The sequence below is a fragment of the Taeniopygia guttata genome, chromosome 5 (genome assembly GCF_048771995.1).
Source record: "Taeniopygia guttata chromosome 5, bTaeGut7.mat, whole genome shotgun sequence".
In the NCBI taxonomy this organism is placed as follows: Eukaryota; Metazoa; Chordata; class Aves; order Passeriformes; family Estrildidae; genus Taeniopygia; species Taeniopygia guttata.
The window spans coordinates 15,226,862-15,249,832 of NC_133030.1; the positions used below are offsets into that span (position 1 = coordinate 15,226,862).

Sequence of the window (22,971 nt, forward strand, 5' to 3'; positions counted from 1 at the left end):
AGCAGAACCCACAGACCTGCAGTGTTCAGTTTTGAGTTCTGGCTGTTTACTTAGGTATGGTTATTATAGATTCCTGAATGAGGACGTTGCCAATCCTGACTGCAGTGCAACGATGCTGTTTTGCTTTTCTAGGCAGCCTTGAGGAGACTGGCAGTCATGAGTCCTGATGGACTGGAAGACTCAGATTTTCAGCAGCTGGTAAAGCCCAGACTCGTGTATTCTTTTCTGCTGTGTACAAATATGGAAGAGAGCTTTGTATAAATGGGAGCCAAAAACCTTTGAACAGTAAGGATGATGATAGGTACACAGTACACTTTTATTTTGGTTTAGTCCTATTGTTATTTATGACTTATTTATTATAAACCCATGAACATGGAATTTGCCAGAACAAAGGGACAGAATTAGAAAACTTGTTACTGTGGTTTGCAAAGGTAATTTTTTATTTTATTCTCCTGCCAAGACACACAAGACCTTATTATTGCCATCTAACAAAATGTTTTCTTTAATATAGTTAAATTAAGATAATGAAGCCAAGAATTTGTTGCTCTGATGTTAAATGCTTCTAATAATGTTTTATCACTGATATTTTTCTATAGTTAGGATGTTTTGTAGGTTTTTTAAGAAATGTTTTAGCCTCATGTGTATTAGGAGAAAAATAGTCCTGAAAGCTGCAAGTATATACTTTGAAATGAAAGGGATGTTACAGTCCGAGTCCAGTTCTGAACTGTTGCTTTTTAATAGAATTATATAACTGAGAGAAAAATTTCCAAAAAAACTTCAAATACTGGCTTCAAATGATGCTAGAATACATTCTTAGGCTGTATAGAGATGTGCTCCATCAGAGGATACACACTAACAGAAAGCTCTTTATTTACATTGACTGAAATTTCCTAAAGAAATCCATAGAATTCTAGAAAAAAAATTTTTATGGTGTGTGTGTTTTATCTCATGATGTGAGATTTTCCACCTATGTTTTAAAATCATTACACAGTGATAATTTTGTTTCCTTTCCAAGCCTTGCAAGAACTGGAACTGCTAATGCTCAGACATGTTTTTAACATTCAAGCTACTGTTTTTGTGAAAAGTTGTTCACACCTATACTAAATAATATGAACAGTTTAATTAGTTATAACTTGAATTTTGATTTTTCTGGCTTGCTAACTAGTCCTGTATTTTTAAAACTTAAAAGGGACTGTTTGGAGCTCTGGAAGTTGAGAAATGGATGATAACCTAAATAACAGATGTGATTTTGAAATCCACTTTTTTTCATGAGTATGATTCTTAATTCTATCCTTTTCCTTTCATTGAAAAACCACATCTATTGAAAATTACTCAACCAGCAATATCTTGGTAGTGTTTTTTTCCTTAACTTTTCACAAAGCACTCTGTAGATTATGAAAAAAATGTAATTTTTTTCTTCATGACTTCCAAACATTGCTTTGGATCATTTTATGATCAGAAATTTCAGGGTACTAGGATATCTGCCAAACCCCCACCACGTTCCTTCCTTACAGTACTTTGTAGATATATTAAACAGCTTAATTAATTAAGGTTTTTTAATGTTATGTGATTTTTTGATGAAAAGCACCAGGTAATTGTGAAGCTGTGAATGCCTTCTACATTTTCTGTATATGAGAAATCTGTCCTGTTTCAAGCAGTGAGACAATGGTGGCTACTTTTTTCTTCCTTGATTGTATGGATTAAGAAGTTTCTGCCTTAATGTCTTTCTTGTGAGCCCTTAATATAATTGGCTCTATCTTGACTGAATATTTTTTTTTTGCTTACTTTGAGACAGCTTCTTAAGTTTCTGAGATTGTTAAAATGTATGGTACTGTAAAGCCTTAAAAATATTGTGTTAGTGATGGACTTTAACAGTTTCCTCACTAAGCAGAAATACATGTGCGAGCATGGATATCTTGGTATAAACAATGAATTAATAAATTTCATAAAAAAATGAATAAAAAAATCTTGTTGTTATCATTCTGATAGCCTGGTAAAACCCTGATAAAGCACATCAAATTCTGAATTTCTGTACACAACCTCATTCTGTCAGCTTCAGCTAACACCAGAGATATGAGTTTCTAGATGGAGTAGGGTTTATCCCATAACAGGTAAATTTAAAATCTCATTTAAAGAAATTTTCCACATGTGCACAGTGAACTGAAGGAGCTATTAAGAAAATTCCATCATGAGTCATAATGTTTTAATGTAATTTCTAACAGATCAATCAAACATTCAGTGAGCAGGTCAGTAACAACTAATTTGCTCTCAAATACAGCAATGTGAACCCACATTGATGGAATTTACTACACATACCCTCAATCTGAAATATGGGTCCATAATTCTAGACCCATATTTTCCCTTTAAATGTGTTCATATTACAGATGTGACTGTTTATATTACAGAAGAGAAGTACATTTACATGCAACTCATATTTGCAGCAGAAAATATATCTTGAAAGAGCCATTTCCGCAGATCTCTTGTCACCTAAGTGTCCTCAAACCATCTTAGGTTTTGACTTTTTCACCTAGAGCTGTGCACTTTATTTTTTTGTATATGCTAAAGTTTATGGGAAAATAAACATACTCTAACTTCTTGATTCACTTGGAAATAATAAGTCATTAACAATATTGATTTATTTTTCTCATTACTTCTGAATGAGAATTCTGGGTTCTGAATGAATTCTGGATTCTGAAGATTTGTTTTGAAAGTGACTCTTCAGCTTTTAAACAAAACAAACAAAAAAAGAATAGTTTAAGCCAGAATAAACATTTTTGCTTTCAAGTTTAGTATTAAATGCAATATTTAATATCAAGTAATTTTCACTAAAATTAGTATTGTGGTGGCTTAATCCTTGGACTCCCTGTGCCTATACATAGGTAGGAGTGAGAGTGGAGAGTAAGTGAAATCCATTCACAAATCAGCTCATTTATGTGGACTCATTTATCTACAGAGCCTGAATGTAGGTTAGGTGTTGGTTTAATCTTCCTGGAAAACGAATGTCAAACTTGCTAGAAATGTTGTTTCACTTAAATTCTTCTGAACATTTTCAGTTTTGTATGAGATTAGAAATGCTTAACAAACATGCAGTGAGCATTACAAATAATTTGTAATTTTCATTTACATTCCAGCAGCTTTGGACAATGTCTTAAAATTTCAGCTTTGGTTTCAAAGTGTTACAAATATTCAGGGCCCAGATGTTTCATTCATAGAATAAGGTTTGGTTGTTCTCTGTTTATTGCATACTTGGCACATGAATTACTTATGTGGAATTTTACTTGTCTGACCTTTTCAGTTTAAAATAGTATTTGTATTTACAAATAATAAAATAATGTCTTTGTAAATTGCATACCTTAACTAATTTATTTGGGTTGCCCGTTAGTATCCAAAAGGTTACTTAATTTATAGGGTTTTACCTTTGTTCAAGACTGATTCTGGTCTCTCATAGGGCTTGTTCTAAATTTTTGTGTTGACCATCTCCTTTTAGATAACAGCAATGAACAGTCAAAATAACCTTGGCTTTTGTATTTTGAGGAATCTGCTTTGATCTTCAGTTTAAATTTTTATTAAATTAAATGTATATAAAGAAGCACTCTAGACACTGTAAATTATTCACCAGTGTTCTCATTTTTAAGGGGAGGGGAGGGAAGATGGCATTAAGCATTGAAAGAAAGGTCCAGAGTGAATTTGTTAATGGGAGTTGGAAGTGCAGAACTGGTGGGAAGGTGGGTGAATGATTTCAGCCCTTGACAAGCTAAAGAATTGGGAACAAGAAAAACACAGGATCATCTATTCTAGATACTTATGTTCTTTGTGGAGACCCTTATCTCTATTTTCTGGCTTGCTCTTGGATCCCAGTTTCTTTTTCCAGCTGTGACAGATGTCTTCCTCTTGGGAGTGTTTGTCTAAGCTAGTTATCTAACAGAAGAGAGTTACATTCCAAGGTCTGGTTCTGGTAATTATTATATTGATAAGGTTTTTCCTGAGAAACTAAGTAACAAAAATACATTGTTAAATACATGTAATAAGGATCACCTAGAACATAAAGAAATGTTTATTGTTCTTATGACAAGGGGAAGGTCCAACATATCCTCCAAAAAGCCTGAGAGAAAGCACAGGTATATCAGCTTATACTTTCATGTTTTGGTACTTCTGCAAGCAGGCCTGATGACTTAGAGTTTATGAATTGATCAGTTATCAGTCAAATAATCACTGAATCAGAGAAATAAAAGAAACCTACTAGACCTACAGCCTGAATGCTGGAAAATCAAAGATTTTTCATTTTTAATAGCCAATTGCTGACTTTTTTAATAATTGAAGTGTGCCTAGAACCCAAAGAAACCTATGGGAAACCAGTGGGGCAAAAAAACCAGTAGCAGGCAATGCTGTTAAGTTGCTTTGGAAAGAAATTTAAAAGGATAAAAAGGCTTAAATAATGTTGAGAGGAGGTGTTGCATAATGCAGTCACCTATCACTTCTGTGATCACCTGTGCTACAAATCACTGCTCACACCCTCTTCTTTAAACTTTCTGGATTACCTCTGGGTTTTAACCAGCTTTTGTCTGCATTCCTCACAACATTTAGAACGTGATATAATAATGCATATGTCTTCTAAGTGATCTACTTAGTCTGATTTATTTATATTTAATACCCCATATTGTAAAAATCTCCTTTTTTGAATAGTTCTGAAAGGATAAACCTAACAATATGTCTGTTATGTATGCTCATCAGGTGAGACAAAGATTATGATAAGTCAAGAAGGTATATCTAAAAGGATCCACAAACAGATATGCATGTTTTCACTTGCATCAGAAGAATAATTATGGGCCCAAATGATCTAGGGGAGTTTTATTTGATGCCACTTCTGACTTCTATAAGTCAGTTTGCTTGTACTGAAGTAGAGACAGAGGTAACCCAAGGTTTCCAGGATCTTGCTAGAGTTAGGTGTGTATAGGTCTAATATATCAAATAAATATAAATAAAATCTTAAATATGAAACTAATAAAAAAAACCTTTTTTTTTTTTTAATAGCAGCAATTAACAAAAATCAATGATTTAAAAAGTTTATCCTATCAGTAGAAGAAATTGTCATGTGCTTTATCTAGGGGGGAGTTGTGAACTGTTAGAAGTTCAGTTCTGCAATTATAGTCCAGACAAGTAATTCAGCTCCTTTTTGTAGGCCACAGAGAGAAATGTGGGAAAATTATGCTGATGGTTTCTTTGAGGGAGCTGTCTAAACACCTTGACATCTGGCTCTTAGTTCAAATCAGGGGAAATGAATTCCAGGCTCAGTCTGGAGACCAACAAGAGACACTTTTTCAACTGGGGTTTTCCATGCTGTTTACATTTCAAGAACAATTTCCCTCAAATCACTAAATTTTGCAAGAATCAGACTCTTCTTTTGAAATGACAAAGACATCATTTACTTGTTTGGTACATGCTAACTGATGAATTCTGTTTGCCAGTGTTTTAAAACAAGGAATAGCTGCACCAACTCATTGATCTCATGATAATGTACCAGATTATAGGTTTATTACTACAGAAAAATATCTTGTATTTGAAAAAAAAAAGGGAGAAAAAAAACTGTCACTAAATAAGGACTCCAAAGTGGGCTATCCTAGACAATACGTGAAATACCACTTAGCTCATCAATAGTATTGCACATGCCAGGAAAGCTACTGCTCACCAGAAAACAAGAAAACAAACACAAATACCCTCAAACCCAGTGCACCTTCCTTCTCAAAAGTAATCAGCTGAGCTGGAAGAAGAAGAAAGGACACTTCATTACAAGGCAGAATCTGGAACAAACCAACATCACAGGTAAGTGAGAGATAAATAAGGACTATTTCCAGGTGGTGTAGGCTATCCCATGCTGGCTTGGAAGTGGTTTACTATCAAGACCATTGCTAAAGTCTTGCATAGAAGTCTGTGTTGCTGTGCTACTGTGACTTAATCTTTGAGCTAGCAAATGCTGGGAACCCCTTCTTGAAGCAAGAATATGCTTTCCATCAACGTTGCAGATGACAGATGTGTGGTAGTTCAAAACTGCATTCCTCTCTAATTTTCTCTAGGCCTTTCCCCCTGATGTCAACAGATTAATGCTCCCCTTTAGAGTGAATGGCAGCTGAAGAATTAGCTCAGTACAAGAGAAAGCTACCGAGAGTTCAAACCCAACATCTGTGAAACTGGACAGTGACATTTTTTACAAGGTATTTGCAGGTGCTCTCTTACTGCTCTGTTACATCTGCATCAAGGAAATCTCTTGGTCTAACATCTTGGCTAAAATTTTCTCTGTTTCCTCACTTGCACTGTTATCACCATCTCACAGCTCTTTCTCCTCAAATATTATCTATTTTTCTTTTTTTGAAGCTTTATACTTATAGTTACCAATATGCTGGGTGGTGCACTAAGATGGAATTTTGGGATTCTGCTGCAAAGACCAGATGAATGTTCATGAGTTTTTCCTTTTCTCATCTTTTGTTTCTCTTGCCTATGTAGGCTAGAAACTACAGGAGTGAAGTGTTGCTTTCCATCCTTTTGTATGATACTGAGGTCTCTAAGATTGTTCCTTTCATCTGAGGCCACTTAAAGAGATTTAATTTGGAAAAAATATTAAAAACAAAGATCAATTCCTTTGAGAGTACCAGTATGGTCTTTTTGTTTGTGACCCTATCTATTCCTTGTGTGGAAATGTCTTTGGAGCTTTTTTTTAGTTAATAATCTGACATGGCTGTACTAGAGATGTCTTTTGTGTCCAACACCTGTTCAGCTGCCGCTTTCATTCACTAAAACCAGCTGATTTCAAACTTTTTTTTCATTTATAGAAAATTATTTCAGCACTTCTGTTGCTTGCAAGCTCATCTAAGAGTCCCTTTTTTGTGGCAATACTTTTGCTTCTTCTCATACTCGGTGGAAGTTCTGTCTTCTTCATTTATCTTTTGATTACCTTTTTAATTTGTTCACTTTTCTCATTATGTGTATCAATAAAACATTGCAGCTGTTTTAATTCAGATTTAAATGCTATAAGTTGGTCTAAGCAATAATCCAAAGGGCTGCTGAAAATTAAATCATTAAAATATGGTTTTGGAAGAGAGGTGTTATTGACACCAGGATCTCAGGCTTTAAGTGTTTTGAAGGTACTTTTAAAGTAGAGTGTCTTTCACTAATGAAGTATGGATATATTTTTATTGAAAAAGTTCTTTCTTAAATAGTTGGATTTTTTTTTTAATTAGAAATACTACTATTAAAAACACCATAAAAGTATTTTACAAAAGATTTTACCAAAGAGGGTATTTGATTTTGTTTTTTTTAATGACATTTCACAAAGGCTTTATGCCCCTTTTTACCTTGAGTTCAGAAATGATAATATTACCAAGAAAAAAAAAAAAATCTAATTTCACCCAGGGGCTGCTTTTCCAAGCAAATGACCAAACATCACATGGTTGGTTTTACTTGTGGCACTGTGGCAGTTCTGTGCTGCAGACTGAGGGTGTGTTCTGTGTGGGAGGCCAAGGGGCAGGAAATGTATGAAACAGAAGCAAAAGCAAAGATTTTGGTGAAGGTTCTTTTTCCTGTGGAAGATTCAGAAAGTCCCCATCATTTATTCCTTGGCCCCTATGGAGTTCAGGTGTCCACTGCCTTCACTCAGTATCCTCTGGGCTTGTTTACTTTTTAAAAAAACCTTGAGTGGTAATTTCTCTCTGTTCCCATCATGACAGCTGAGAGCTGCAACCCTGTGGATAATTTTGATTTTGTCTGCATACCTCTTTCTTTCTGCTTTATTTGAAACATTTGCCTGCTGAAGAATCATCTTCCTTACTATTTGTTTACTCATTACAGACTTTTCTGAAATCTAAGAAAACTGCAGTCAAACTCACCACATAATTAATATGTTTCTTCAGTGTAAAGACAGCATTATTTTTGTAATACTAAATCTTATTCTGGGAAATTTAACCAATTTTGTCAGGGACAGTCCCTCATATTATTCTCCTCCATTTACATACTCTTGTCAATAAACTGTTTTTAACAGTTCATGAAAAAAAAAATCTCTCTTCAAATTTAACTTATTTTCAAAAATTTCAAATGCTTAACATGAAAGCTTGTTTCTTTAAAAAATAGAAAGCAATTAGAGAATCTTCTAAAAGGAGTCAATTGTCACGTAGCAGCCCAAGGTTTTGCTATAGACTGCATTTTTCCTTTTTCTTGAGGAGTACAGTGTTGCTATTGTTCAGTTTCATGTTAGTTCTGGCTGCTATTCTACAAATCCCATGGACAATAGAGTAATTTAGAGGCCCCTTTGCAGCTGGGTGGGAAAGGAATTGCAACAATAATGGTTTAAATATTCTTTAAAAGTGCTTGATGGTTTTTAACTTGTTCTGGTGACCTGATCCCATGAATAAAGACATTTTAAAAAGTCTAAGGGATGCATTTTAATCTTATCTCGCTTCCTAAAATACTTAAGAACCAATTTTCCTTACATCTGGAATGTCTTTAGTCAGTTTGGCTGTTTTAATCTGGGTGAAATCTGAATGAGAGCAAGTAATCTAGAGACCTGCAAATGAACTTTCTGAAATCTTTAAACGGCTGCTGAACTCATCAGAAATATATGATCATTATACACTGTTAAGCATCCAAACTCTCTTCCAAGTCTTAAGGGGTGAATGTAGCCAGAAAGTCAGCTTCCCTTGGGGCCACCTGCTAAAGTGACAAAAAATAGTCACACAATACATTTTCTTGCCCTGGGAACTTCTGAGAATTAATTTTGTCCTCTAATATTCTTTAGAAAATGTAAAATTTTTCTTTAAAGAAAAAGATTATTAAGATCTCTTCAGAAAATGAATTTTAGACTAAAGAATTTTTTTCTGTAGCAGAATAAGGTTTTCTTAATGTGGTTTTTCACATTACAATGTCCTGTGGATCTGAGTTGCTTTTAAAAGAGCAGAGTAAATTTTTTTGTTTTATTTCATGATGCAGAGGAATATAAAGAGATTTATTAATTTATTCAATTTAAAATAATAATTATGTATTAATTATTTAAGAAAGTGTATTAATTGTCAGATGTGAGGAGTCAAGGTCCATGTAAGCAAATGAATATCCATTTATGTTGTTTCTCAAAGATGCAGACTTTACCTGGAATTGAGTTTTATCTGATATTGATTTAAAGATACTTTCTTCCACAGAGACTTAGTGTGCAAAGAAGATGGGGAAGTACTGGGAATGTCTGTCTGGATGTAACTGAGCAGAAGCGTGAGCCTTCTTCCATGATGTCAGAACTCCAGGCCTCATGGGTGTCCTGTTCCCAGCGGGAGTGGAGAAAAATGTAGCCGTGAAAATCAGGTGAACTAAAGCACCAGGCCTCATTTTTCATGAGAGAAGAGGATAACAGCAAGGAAAAGCTGAAAAGAATTGAACCCAAATGTAAGAAGGAGACACTACTGGGGCTTGTTGAAACTTGGGAAACAAAAGTAGATGAAATGTTGCAGGGAATGGTTATGAACGCTGGAAAACTTACTGTAGTCACAATCAGAGTTGTAGTTACAATACTTTGATATTTATGAAGTACCAAGTGAAAAATGAAAAAATTAATACAACACTAGGTACTGTTTTGTATTAGCAGCAACACCACAATTGGCAGCTGATCTGCACGTGCCTTGGTTTTCAATAGTGGCAGGAGTTTTAGAAGCTCATTAATTCATTGGCACAGATTAGGGAAATGGATATATTCTTTTTCTGTCAAAACACAATGTAACCCAAAGCAAAAGGAGTCTCTGTGCTTTCACAACTCATGATGAAGTGCAAACTGAGTTTTCAAAAGCTGCTTTTAGATGTACTTAAGGACTTGCTGGGGGAGAAGTGGGGACATCTACTGGAATTTTAAAACACTTCATCATATGTTTCCAAGGCTGTTAGTGAGACATATTTGGTTTAGGTCTAAAGTTAGATGAATAATGCAGAAACAATTTCTACTTATATTTGTGCAAATTTGGAAGGAAATCTTCAGCCATCTTGGGGTTGCTTTTGGTGTCATTTCCTGCACACACTCACAGAGTTATTAAACTTTAATCGCATAACTGTTGGCAGAAAATAAATGTTAAGCTCACACAGGAATACTATGAAAAGTGAATTTCTAATGTGCTTTCTGTAAGCCTGTGTACCACAAAGCTGATTCCATGAGTTATGTTCATTAGACCGGAGGATGGAAACAATATTAAGTGATTTATGGGAACAACTGCAATGGAACAGTTAGTTTGTGCTTGGAGTAGCAAGCCCTTACTTTAAAAGAAATTAAAAAAGAATTCAATGAGGAAGGAACATGTGAAGGAAATTGCAACCCACTCCCCACATTTCACGATAAGAAGGAAGGAAACTCATCCATCATTAAGTGCATTCATTAAAAATTATTCACTCAGATCCATTTAAAGCATGTTCTAACTTTAATCTCCTAATTTCTTGGGGCTAGATTGTGATGTGTCCTGCATGCCCAATAAGAGCATGGAGGCTCTTCCTGCATCCTGATGTAGGTTGCTTGGACCTTGGGACTGGGCCTGCAGGAGCAGCAGTATTTTGGATGTGCTCCCTTTCTCTCCCCAGAGAAAGCCTGGGGAAGGGAAAGGAAGGAAAGGGGAATAAGATTTCAGAAGGGGAAGCTGTCCCTCTTGATACAGAAATCCCAGCTTCCCGGGTTTGGATGAGGGTCAGGGTTTCCCAAAATTTTACTGCTATGAACCAGTGAATAAATAATTCTGCTGGGACAAGGAAGGTAAAATTGGTAAAACTGGCCTGAAAGGGAGTTTTCCAGTGTTATCTGTGTGCCACTGCAATTTGCCTGTCCCATGCCCTTCAGTCTATGCCTTATTTTAATCCTTAAAGTTCAAAGACCTTATGACTTTACAAAGTTTATGACCTGATTGTATGATGTGATTGTGTCATGCAATTAAATGTTGTTAGAAATGAGAAGCAGGAGTCTTTCCACTCACCTTAAACTAAAAGCCAAATTACCAGTGTTTGAAGTACATTGGTACTTCACAGGCTGCTCCACAGAGTTTCACAAACTCTCTGTTTTACTGGGCTCTTTGTGTTTTCAACCTTTGCATACAATGGACTAAATAAATGGTGTGATTTCTGGTGGGCAATGCAAAACAATTGCTCAGCAATATTTAGAGTAACAGACACAAGAAATGCCATGGGCAAAATGGAGAATGTTGTTCCTGTAAGTCCCACCACCATTTTTCAGTCTTACTAAGAAATACTTTGAATATTGGTATGTGTATAGTATGTGTGTGTATATATATATATGTTAAAAATTGTCAGATCTGTGAGAAACTTTCTGTAAGGCTTTCCACCAAGCTGTCCTTAAGGATTTTCAAGGATTTTCTGCTGGAAGGACAAAAGAGAACCATTTGCTGCTCATCAAAATGCACATTTATCTCCACTCTCACCCTTAATATTCTATTCTTTCAGCCTTCAGCTGGGTCCTGGGAATCAAAGGAGATCCCAGTCACCGCAGCTTTCTCAGTAATGGGGTTTGTTTTGCAAACTGTTTGCAGTGTGCTCTGGTTATGAGACTGGTTAAAGAGATCACAAGTGACAATCTCGCTTACCTGCTGCTCATTATGAACAGTTTGGGTGTCAGCATTATGGTGAGAAATGCTCACATGACTTAGTAATAAGATTTAATCCTCCAGTTTTGTTAGTAAGTGTTGACTTTCCTGCACTGTGTCTCTGATTTACTAAACTGACATGTTTCTATCAATGTATCAGTCTCATTTGGTTTGCCTGCTGCCCCCAAGTTTTCTAAATTTATCCCAAATAACATGTTTTTAATTGAAAAGAGATTCCCTGAGTCTGTATGCATATCCACATAAATTTCTAACAATTTTTGAGGGTTAAACCTGCTCGTATTGCAGACCCTCCAATATCCAAGATGCGTGGGCAAAGTTATTATATATTTCCAATTAGTACTTTTCACAGTTACACTTTAGTGGATCAGGTCATTGCTGGGGGAAAGTACCTGTATGTTAGAAACACCAGAAGCTTCCTGCACACAGTTGCTTCTGGCACATGTTCAGAGTATTTTAGTACTACATGCACTTATACAAGCTGAAGATGTGGCTGAAGGCATTAAAGTAAAAATACTCCTATGTTAAGCTAGTAAGACAAAAAATGATTGAGGGTGCAAGTTCTAAAATCTTCCCCAGACAATAGCACATAATATCCAACTAATAGTTGTGGTAAATCTGTCTGAAATGTACTCCATATCGTATCTGGCAAGAGTTGCTTTCAATAGAAGAGTACAGAGAACATTTAAATTAGCTGTGAGAATTACCCTGAATAACAAGCTCATTATTTACTATATTTGCATTTTGTTGAGTTTATTAGTTGTACTGCCTGGCTAGATTTTGTGGCTCCTTTTCTGTCCTTTCTGCACAAAAGACCAACTATGGAATGTTTCTGAAAGCAACAATTGTGATTTTATAATGAACCACAAGAGGGGGGAGAATGAACATAAATGAAAGAACTTGATTTTAATGAACAACTATTACATTTAAGGCAATGCTGTATCAATGCTGAATTTAGGAATCTTGGCCAGGTGTTGGCTGTGGAATGAAGAGTTTGAACTGACAGTGAGATGTTTTCCCTAAGAGTCATCTTTTCTGGTCTGCTGATTTAATGCTGAGATTCTCTTAAAGCTGTGGGTAAGACACACTCCCAAATGTTTCTTGCTATGCTGAGTGTGCGCATCCCTTTCTTTATTGCCTTGATCAAACACAAACAAATGCTAATGAAATGATAAAAATAGAGACCTCTGTGACCTGAATAATCAGTTTTATAACTTCCTACCCTGTCTTTTAATTTTTTTCCACATTTATACAAAGGAGCTCTCTAACTTAAGTAATCAAAGAATTCCTCCCTAGTGCATAGATGAGTTTTTGGTGTCAATATGAAAAATAAATCCGCTTAGACTTGTGATTATGGACTGATACAGGACTGGTGAATTTCCAAGAACCTACTCTTTAAAGAAAGCTCATAGCTCCCTGGCCATTATATGCAGAGGCAGCTACACTGATGACAAAGCTGGAAACTCCTGGAGATGGTACTCTGGGACTGCTGGGACCACATGCACCTGGATCAGCCCTTGGGAGAGGATGCACAAGCAGCTTTGCCAAGGAATCAGCTTCCTAACCCCAGCACTGTGGTGGCAGTTCCTATAGCCAGCTGAAGGGCAAGGAAGGAAAACAGATTTTAAGAAATCACCCACTCCATTGTCCACTTTTTTTTTTATTTCAAAGTGTATACAAGAGAGAAATATTTTTCTAATATTTGGTCCTTTGTATCTCATGTTCCTCCTGGCCTAGGCTGTCAGTCCTCTAGGAGAGGGATAGGAAAAAAAGATTCTTACTTCCCCCTGGATTAAGAAAGAAGCAAAGCAACAATTATATCAGTAATCTGAGGATGGTATTGCAGCAGGTGTTTGCAGCATGGCAAAAAAAAAAAAAAAAAAAAAAAAAAAAAAAAAAAGAGAATAGTAGAATAGTCAGCAAACCTCAGCTTTTCACTGCAAGTAATTACAAGTAGCTCAGTAGACTGTAACTCTGTGAGCGCACCATGTAATGTTATTAGGCAAAATGATAATGTCCTTAATTTCATGTTCGAAAGCTGAATGGTTCTGAAGGAGGCTTGCAAAAAGAAATTAAGATAGTTGTACTAGAAGAAGACAGACTGTTGATTACCAGCAGTGAGGTATCCAGATTTGACTAATGGCACAGTTATTGTATGCATAAGCCCTAATGGTGTTTAAGTGGTTGCTAGAATGAATGCAATTAATGTAATTTATTTGTCAACATCCAAACACTAATACTCAGAATAGGATGGGAGGTCCCTTGCCTAGCACATAACCCTATGAATATTTTTCAGTGTCTCTTTTCACAAGTAAACAAAACCAGTGACTGTGTGGGTTTTTGTGTTGTTTTCTCCCTCTCTTTTTTTTTTCTTTAATGATTCTCATATTTTAAGGGACATCATGTACATAACTCTGCTGATTTAAACTGATTTTGTTTTGCTTGGTTTCATGGATTTTGGAGGGATATTTTGGTCTGCCTTGCCACTTGAAGACAGTAAGTTGCATATGTTCTGCATGTTCTGAGTTGTTTAGAGAGGGATCTTCCTAGATTGTCTGAACTACTGTAGGGTTAACAGTAAATTGATTACTTTCTTAAATTGCTTCAGTGATTGATGATGATTTATGCTCAAAAAAAAAAAAAAGAAACCCCGTGTATTTCAAATGTGAGTTTCTTTCAGCTAAAAGCTGGAGTTAATCATCTTTGAGGTCTTGTCATGTTACATCAGGGAACCTTGTGCTAGGGGAGAACTTTCCTTAAGTGTGGCTGTGCTGTAAGAAAAATATTTGAATGACACAGATAAAGCTTCTGGTGTTTCTCATTGAGTGTCTTTTGCTTTTATTTCACATTTTTATAACTTTTTAACCATTTCAATATTTTCACTCTGCATTATTTTTTTTGTTACCTTGTTTTAGATCTAAAGATCTCACTAATGTCGGGTCTGAGAACAAAGTGCCTGTGGTGTTCTTGCTTGGTACTTTCCTGCTTACCCAAGGAGACAGGAGCACCAATCCTGTTGAGAGATGTTCCTCTCTGTGGTAAGGTTTTTCCAAGTGTGTAGAGCAGCTGTGCTGCAATACTCTTTTCTCTCCTTGCACTAATCTGAAAACATCCCAGGCTTTGGCATTGCTCCTCGCTGACTCAGGGGGAAAGCAGAGTCATTATTGTCCTCCAGATGAGATTTGATTGATATATTAGGGTTAATAGCAAAACTTTATCATCTTACATTTCAAGTAAGTTATTCAAAAATATTGACAGGCTCTCTAAACTACTGCTGCCCTCTGCACTGAAGACTGACATGGCAGGACTGGGATGAGACACAGTTGCCTTTCAGTCTGGATCCACATCAATTACCTTATTGTGGAGCCACCAGTAAGAGACCTGGGCTGTATATCAAACTTCAACATAAGTATCAGCTGTCAAAGCCATCAGATTAATGACTGTTCATTAATCATTTCTTGTTCAAGGTGAAAAACCCTTCCAAACCAAGGCACAGAGAACTTGAAATTGCTGTTTAGAGCAGTGGACATGTATTTTGCAGAAGGTTTATAGATTTCACAAATGTTTGTTATTTACGTGCTAAATAACTTCTAGTGTAGTGTCTCCCTGCCATACCCAACAGCACAGTTAAAGCTTTTGGAAGAGATACACCAATGCAGTTCCCTTATTAAGAGGAAACTATATAAACTTATGTAACTGCTTCCCCTGAATCCCCCCTGACTTGTATGACTCATTTGAAGGGACTGCCATGTTTAGGAGAGCTTAAAGTGGCACAGAAATATTTGTCTTAAGTTTTATTACTAGAAATTGAAGTATTTTCTTCTTTGTCTTCTTTTTTTTTTTTTTTTTTTTTGTCTTTTTGTCTTTTTTTACTTCTTTGTCCTCTTTGGCTAGAGAAATGTACAGAGAAGAACAGATAGTAGGGAAACCCCCTATAGTGGAACAAACTAACTGCTACTTTCAACTCTCTTGTGAAAAAATGGAAGACTAAAATTTAGCTCTGATTCAGAAACGCTGAATTACAATTTAAAGAATTAAACAAGCTGTTATAAACAGATAAACAGATTTTTAAACAATCCGCTATATTAAAAAAAAAATGTATCCTCGTGCCTATGTGCCTCTGATTTCCTTGTGGCATCTCACAATCTTTGAATTGCTTCTTTTTGGTAGCTTGATCCTAGGAAAACCTGTAAGAAGCTTTACTTAGCATAGTGGTCAAACTCTACTGTGCATTATTTCCCATGCCTGCAGTCTATACAATGATAAACCCGAGGTACTCGAGATTTTACTTCCAATAATCACAACTAGAAAACCACAAATGGGCTTTTCATTTCTCCCTTGCAAGAGCTATAAAAACCAAGGTAAACCATCCTGCCAAATCACTTTTATAGGGACCCCACTTTCCTGTTCACTAGTTTTACTCCAAATAATTAAAAGCAGCACTTCTGCCCTTCGCTGTGGTTTCCAAGGAATTCACAAGGTGCACATGCTCCATCCAAAGTCCTGAGTGAGACCAAATTGGAGGTCCTTGCTGGTTTCATAGCCTAGGGCTCCTACACCTGGAGATTTTAAGCTACAGCGTCCACAAACTCCCCTTCTCCAAAAGATGGGGACTTTACAATGCTAAATCAGCAGCCCACACAAAATTTAATATAGTGATGAAGATGAACTTAGTCCTGATACTTTTAGTTTTTGTTTGCTTCAAATAGGATTTACCATTTTGATGCCTCTGTAAGGAAAACGTGAGCTGAATATTTAAATCTATGGGTTGTTGTTTTTTGTTTTGTAGTTTTGGATTTTTTTTTTTTTAAGGACATATTTCTGTCTGTAAAAGGTCTTTAAGCATTCTGCATTCTCCTTGCTTTCCAGTTAAGTTTTCTGGTGTTTCTAATGTGGTCCTCTGGAGTGCTGGGAAGTAATAGGAACAAGAATGCATTTAATACCTGGCCTGGTGTCTTGGCAGCAGAGCTTAGCACTCCAGTGTGGGGAATAGCAGGTTCAGGACCAACCCCAGGAGTCTTAGTACTTGGACTGGCAGAGGGCTGGTGTAATGCACAGACAGTGAGCTCATTCTGCAGGTGGAGTGTTCAGCTGCATTGATCTTGTGGCAAACCCAGCCTGCTAAGGTTTTGGAGAAACATTGGCTCTGATCTGAAAGGAAATTGTGCTGCCTTTCCCTGTCTTTCCACTAGTTTAGCTTGCAAGCTCTAATAACATCGAAACACACTTTAAGCAAGAAGGCTGACGCAGCTACAGAGACAAAAAGTAATTTCCTATAAATAGTTAATACAATAAGCAAAACTCTAATCTCTCATTAGGTAATTGTATTTTCATGGGGTCAGCCAGCCTCCCTGGCCATGTTGAGGTCAGTTCTAAAATATGTGCATTATATACATTAGGCATTTGTTAATGAAGCATAAATTTCATCAGCAAGCTGGGTGCCAACATCAACTCATTTTGGGTACATGGTTTGTATCTACAGTGGTGTCTTATGGATTTGTTCCATAGCTGAAACAGCAAGTTTGTGTGATACTATGAATGGCATACAATACAGGAAAAAAAGGGAACACCACAAGCATCATAGATGAGCATAAATCTTCTGAATTTTGGTTAAATAAAATCCAGAATACAGTGGGTTCCAGCACAAGAGTAAGTAAAGAGTGAGGAAAAGATCATGTTGCCAGAACCAGGAATACCTGGTCAGAGGTTAGAAATTATTCCATTTGATAATATCTGGTCAGTGCTACTAATTATTTCCTTTGATAAAAGATGAAATGAAAAAGCTAATAAAAAAGCTAAATACAAAGCAATCCCTCCATTTCAGAGCGCCATTTCCTTGAAGGGGTTTAGTGGGGATTCACTCTAAAAATTCACCAGTATTTTGCTCAAATCCATCAAAGGGGCCCTGTTATAGCAGCAGCAAGATGACCCCTCTAAGCAATCAAGCTAGAAGCCCTCATGCTTACTTCTCCTGCCAGCCTAGGGTGCCAAATGTAGGATTTTGTTCCCAAGAATGGTGAGCCTAAAAATGAGAACAGGCTGGACAAACTTAATACCAAACCTTATGATGATGGTACCGTAACACTCTTGCCTTGCAAGCACGTAAGCAAAATTACTTCTCTGCTTTGGAATTAAGGCTTGTGTGTCCTTTCAACATGTAGGCTGGAATACTGCTTTGCTTTATTTAACCAACACAGGGTCTGAGGACAGCAGGATTTTGGCCATTTTTTTATTGCCCATTAAAGTGGAAGAAGTATTTCAGAGTAGTAGCCAATTTGAAAAGGAATATGAAATAAAATAAATTCTTCAGATTTCAGGAGCGTTCTCCTTTCATTCATTAAGTTTCCATAGCTGAGCACTGGATCGTTGCGTGCTTTGGCAGTGGAAAATAAAATTTCAGAAAGAGAAAACTTTCCCAGTAGCACATGTTGGAACAACACTACAGGCTCCAAGCTGGGTTAAGCCAATTGTAAGTTTGACAGCAGAATTATATCAATCTCTTTGAACAAGTAATCCAAGGAATTTATGTAGAACCATGTGAGCTGTTCTCTTAGTTTCGATTCAGTGGCTTTCATGTAAAGCTAAGGTGAGGTTTTAGTAGGCAATAGAACGAGCAAATTATTGGGAAAAATATTACACCGTGCCAAGAATTGTCCTGCAAGATATTGAATCCCAGTGAGACTGGCAAATGAGCGAGGGAAAAGGTGATCTCCTAATTCTTCATTCCTCTTTTCCAGTGGAACAAAGGATGGGCAAGTAAAGGAAGTGAGTCCTTGTTCCTGTGTACCCAAAATTCAGGCAGCAAGGAACTGAATAATAGATATATAGAGAAAGGAAAGATATAGATATAAATTGACAGTTCTTCATTAGTAGAAATTAAAAATATGAAGTCTTTTCTACATGTATCTACACCTGGATGTAAAACACAGAGACCCACAGAACTCCATCCATCTACTTCAGTGGGCTTTGGGACAGGGCAGACATCACCCTGTTGGAATGAGGAACCTTCAAAGAGACTGTTTCCCTTCTGCTGCAGGTAATAGTGTTACAGTCTAAGAGTTAAGAGGCTTTTCATGAATACAGCTTGAGAAGAAGCAGATCCTGATTGCCTCTGCAAATGAAAGCAGTGAGACAAGGTAGGTTTTCAATACTGTTAGCTTCCAGGTTAAACAAGACTGATTCCCTTTTTGAAAATCTCTGTACTGTTCAAATTAGTGCAAACAGTATCATGGGTTTCTTGGGGGGAAAAAATCAATGACATATTTCCCCCTTTATCCATCTAGCTCTGGGGAATGTAATGCTGCTGAATATGCTGGCTTTTGTAAGAGATGTAGAACAGAGTCTGTGATCATTTGTGGTCATTAAGGATAACTTTTTTTTTCCTTTTTCATGAATAGAGGTGTTAGTGAAGGTGTTCTGGCCTAATTCCAGTGCCAGTAATTGGATTTTTTTTTAACCTACACACATTCCTTCAGCAGTTTCATTTATTTCTGTGTGCTGGGCTCAGTTGAGTGTTGCCACATTGGCCCTCTTTTTTTTTTTTTTTTTTTTTTTTTTTTAGCTAGACTGATGCAAACAGACACTAAGACAACTGTAAGCTCTCTCTTTTCCTTCACATATAGCCTTTTATCCCAAGAATATAATTACTGCTTAACACAGTTTCTTCAGATATGCTTTCAGATGTGTCTCTACCACCTCTCCAGCAATATTTGATAGGGGGACATTTCTAGAAGGCCATATTCAGTAGGAACTCAAAAGGTGAATAGATTATCTGTTAGGGACTGGGCATTGGTGGCTGAGCCATTCTTCTGACACTGATTTTTAGCCCTGTACACAGGGACACTCTCAAGTCAGCTCGTGGCAGGAGGTGTAACTCACTGTGCGCTGCACGGTTGGATTTGTAGTGATGGGTGGTATCAGCAAGTAATACAGATAATTCTGTCTCTCTGTGTAATCTAGTAAGACATTTCCAAAATTCATCAGAGAGGAGATGAGCAAACGGAAGGCAAAAGTACACTGTTAGATGGGAGAAAGGAAGAAACATGAGGCACATGAAATGCATTAGAAGCTGAATCAAAATCTTGTATCTTCTACTCCGACAGATATGAGGACATAATGGGAAACAAGGTTGCAGCCTTTCTGCTGCTGTGCCTAATTGAAGTCACAAAGGATGATGAAAGGTCAGACACAGTGTAAGCCTCTCATTTTTCATCTAGACTGAATAGTTTCCAGTGTGCTGTATGCCCCCAGCTTTAGCCCTTCTACCCTACTTTATAGAGAGACTCTTCAGCCAGGAAAGAGATACCTCAGAATGCTTAAACAGCCTTGGAGTGGCTGAAGTGTGATGAATTTCTAAAAATGGGGGGTTTTGGTCCCTTCACAGACAGCAGAGCTAATATACAGCAATGCAACCAAGCTCAGAGATTTCCTCAGACATTCCTTGTCCCATGTGACTCCAGGCACATCACAGTCTTAAATTCACAGGTAGACCCTTGCTTCTACGCCAGAAAAAGTCCATTTGCTCATGGGAGAGTGATTAGGGATTGCCATGTGTTTAACTAGCCTGGAAATTCCCCCAGTCCTCCTTGGAGTTTGTTATGAAACAGCAGAGAACTCAAACTAGAGCACAGTCCCAACCCCAGCATTAAAGGCCTGCAATGAGAACTTTCTGTCAGGTGCACCCTCACACCTTGGGTGACAGAGAGTGCTTCTGTCCCCAGGCTGTGACCATCAGCAGGACTGGAGATCACAGAGGGGCAGTACTGAGAACAGGTATCCAGGATAGGCAAAAACCACAATACATTGGAAAAAGAAGTGTATATTTCTTATACAGATTACTCTTTCCAGGAAAATAAGTGTGCTTGCTACTAGAAATTTTCATTGTAGGCTACCAAGGGTTAAAAAGCATTTGAAAATCAGCTTCTATTGGACTATTTTGTTTGGCCAATATCTGACATGGGTTGTACTGAGCACGTTTTGCCACCTGGCCAATTTTTTTTCCTGCCAAGCTATTCACTCAGGCTTGTGGTGTGAAAAATAGATGTTTAATAGTCAATGAAGTACTATAGTGGGTAATAGTTTATAAATTTCCATGACTTATTATGCTTAGCCTAAGTGACTGTTTATTAAGTGTATTTAAAGCCCCCCATCTCATTAACTTACAGGACTGGTGATTCCCTCCTCCCACCACTGCTGTTTTTAATGGAAAATATTCACACGTCTTTCTCCTAGGGCATGTGAAACAACCCTCTGGAAAAGAGACTGCCTGGATAAGAACAGGACATCATCCTTGGCTAGGTACAATGTGTTTATAATTTTTGGAAATAAAGTGAATCTGAAATATGAGATATGTATGTTGTGGACCAAAAAAAATCTATAAATATCCTTTGTAAAAAAATACAGCTGCCAATATCCCACCCTTCTCTGCTTTGGGTTCACAGTGAATGACATAGGCAGTTTTATCAATAAAGCATGTCTCATGTAAAAAAAATATTAAACCAGCAACTTAATTATGAAATACTGCCTTTATTTTCTTAATGGATTCCATGGTACTTCAGGGAAATATTACATACTAAGGTTAAATAAATTCTCTACTAACAAAAACCAGGCCCTGTCTCAACTTTAGAGATCTACTATTAGCTGTGCAATGGGAAGGTGAGTTTTTGTAGCAGGGAAAGACTGCTAATTATAAAATAATATGTTTTGTTCCCCTGTATTAACCTCCAGAATGAAAAAGGTCATTGCTTGCTCTTGATAAATTCTGTGAAATCTCTCAAAAGGATCCTGCTGACATCAATGAGATAAGTGTCCCTTTGTCATATAAAATATTTTAGTAATGCTGTGTAAGTGAAAATCCAGATTAATTCCTGAGGTGATTCCAATGAAGCTACTAGGAACATAATAGAGTTAAGTTTGGTCATCTAACGTTTGTCTTCATGCTGTTTACATCAGTTTCTTGAAGGTCACTTGGAAGCTGAAGACAACCATGAGATAATGGCAGTAGGAAAAGAGAAATAGTTTTAACAGAAAGTGTTATGATAATGTGAAGGGTGGCTCTAATAAAGGTAAAGGAAGTTGTGCATAAAATCCCCTCTAGTAAAAATCATCTGAGAATACAGTTTTTCTAAGCTGGGATGTTAAGCTGACACAGATGTTACAGAGGAGCCCTTTCCATACAATCTCAGATGCCACGTCTGGAAACAGCCACGAACATCAGCTCAACCTGCAACAGCGACGAGTGGAGCAAGAGCAGGGCCACCTGTGCTGCAGGGAGTGAGCAGCTCTCTCCTGGCCTGCTCCCAGGTACTTCCAAACAGCAGATATAAAATACGTGCCCCCAGTGTTGAAGGAGTTAATGTGACATTGCAAAATGAGCTTTGCTATTTGCTGTTTTGTTTGGCCAACAGCTGACACAAGCACATTTTGCCACCTGGCTAATTTTGTGCTGCCAAGTTATTCATTCAGGCCAGTGGTGTGAAAAAGGAGGCATTTAATAGTCAACAGAGCACTATATAGGGTAATAGTTTATGATTTTCCATGACTACTTAGATGCTGCTCAAATTATTCTTGATTGAGCAAATTATTCTTTTTTAAAATCATCCCATTCATTTATTTACCAATGACTCTATCCCTTCTCTCCCGTGCACCATTTTTTTAAAGTGGGAACTATCAGCTATTTCCATGTTTGAGGGGATTTAGCCAAAGGAAAACTATGAGCATATTATAGCTCAGATCACAACTTTGAAAGACCTTTTACCAAGATGTTAGAGGTTGCATAAAACTCCTTTCTGAGCTTTCCAGGGAGCCCTGCACAGGGGTCAGATGAGCTGGAGAGAAACCCTGACATCTTGGTCCAGCAGATGAAAGTATTAATCCTCTCTGCCCCAAAGTTATTTTATTTTTACAGCAGGTGGTTGCTTGGTTGGTTGGTTTTCAAGATGAACCACAGGCTGATGGGCTCATTCCAGTGAGGTCACCTGCTAGCTGAAAACCCTTCAGCCTTTGCTGACAGGGAATCCTTGGCAAGGCTATCCAAGATTAGTGTTGGAACAGCAAATTCCTTCCTCAGGAGAGTCTACCTGTTAATAGTTGAGTTATTTATCCTGCAAGGCCCTGGTAAAGGTGCTTAGATGCATGCCAGAAACAGCATTTTTGCTTTTGTGTGTACTTCCTAAGGTGCTGGAAACAAGCAGGAGAGGTAATCCTCTGCCTGTCACAGCAAACTCACAATGTCAATCTGTGTAAATTGATTTTCCAGACTTTGGCTTACCTGTGTTAAACCAAAGGGAGGAGGGCAGACCAAAGCATCCTGCTCTAGAGATGCTTTAATTTTATTAAGCCTTAATGCCAGAAG

The 22,971-nt window shown here is 37.2% G+C and overlaps 1 protein-coding gene across 2 annotated transcripts in view; it reads left to right on the plus strand.

The window, feature by feature from the left end:
• Window positions 1-1,765, plus strand: part of INSC (INSC spindle orientation adaptor protein) — a 129,195-nt gene extending 127,430 nt beyond the window's left edge. For both annotated transcript variants that reach the window (XM_072929654.1, XM_072929655.1), the window contains one exon: window positions 133-1,765. In XM_072929654.1, coding sequence (XP_072785755.1) covers window positions 133-261 — 129 coding nt within the window. In that variant the 3' untranslated portion in view covers window positions 262-1,765. The remainder of the gene's footprint in view (window positions 1-132) is intronic.
• The last annotated feature ends 21,206 nt before the right edge of the window (window positions 1,766-22,971 follow it).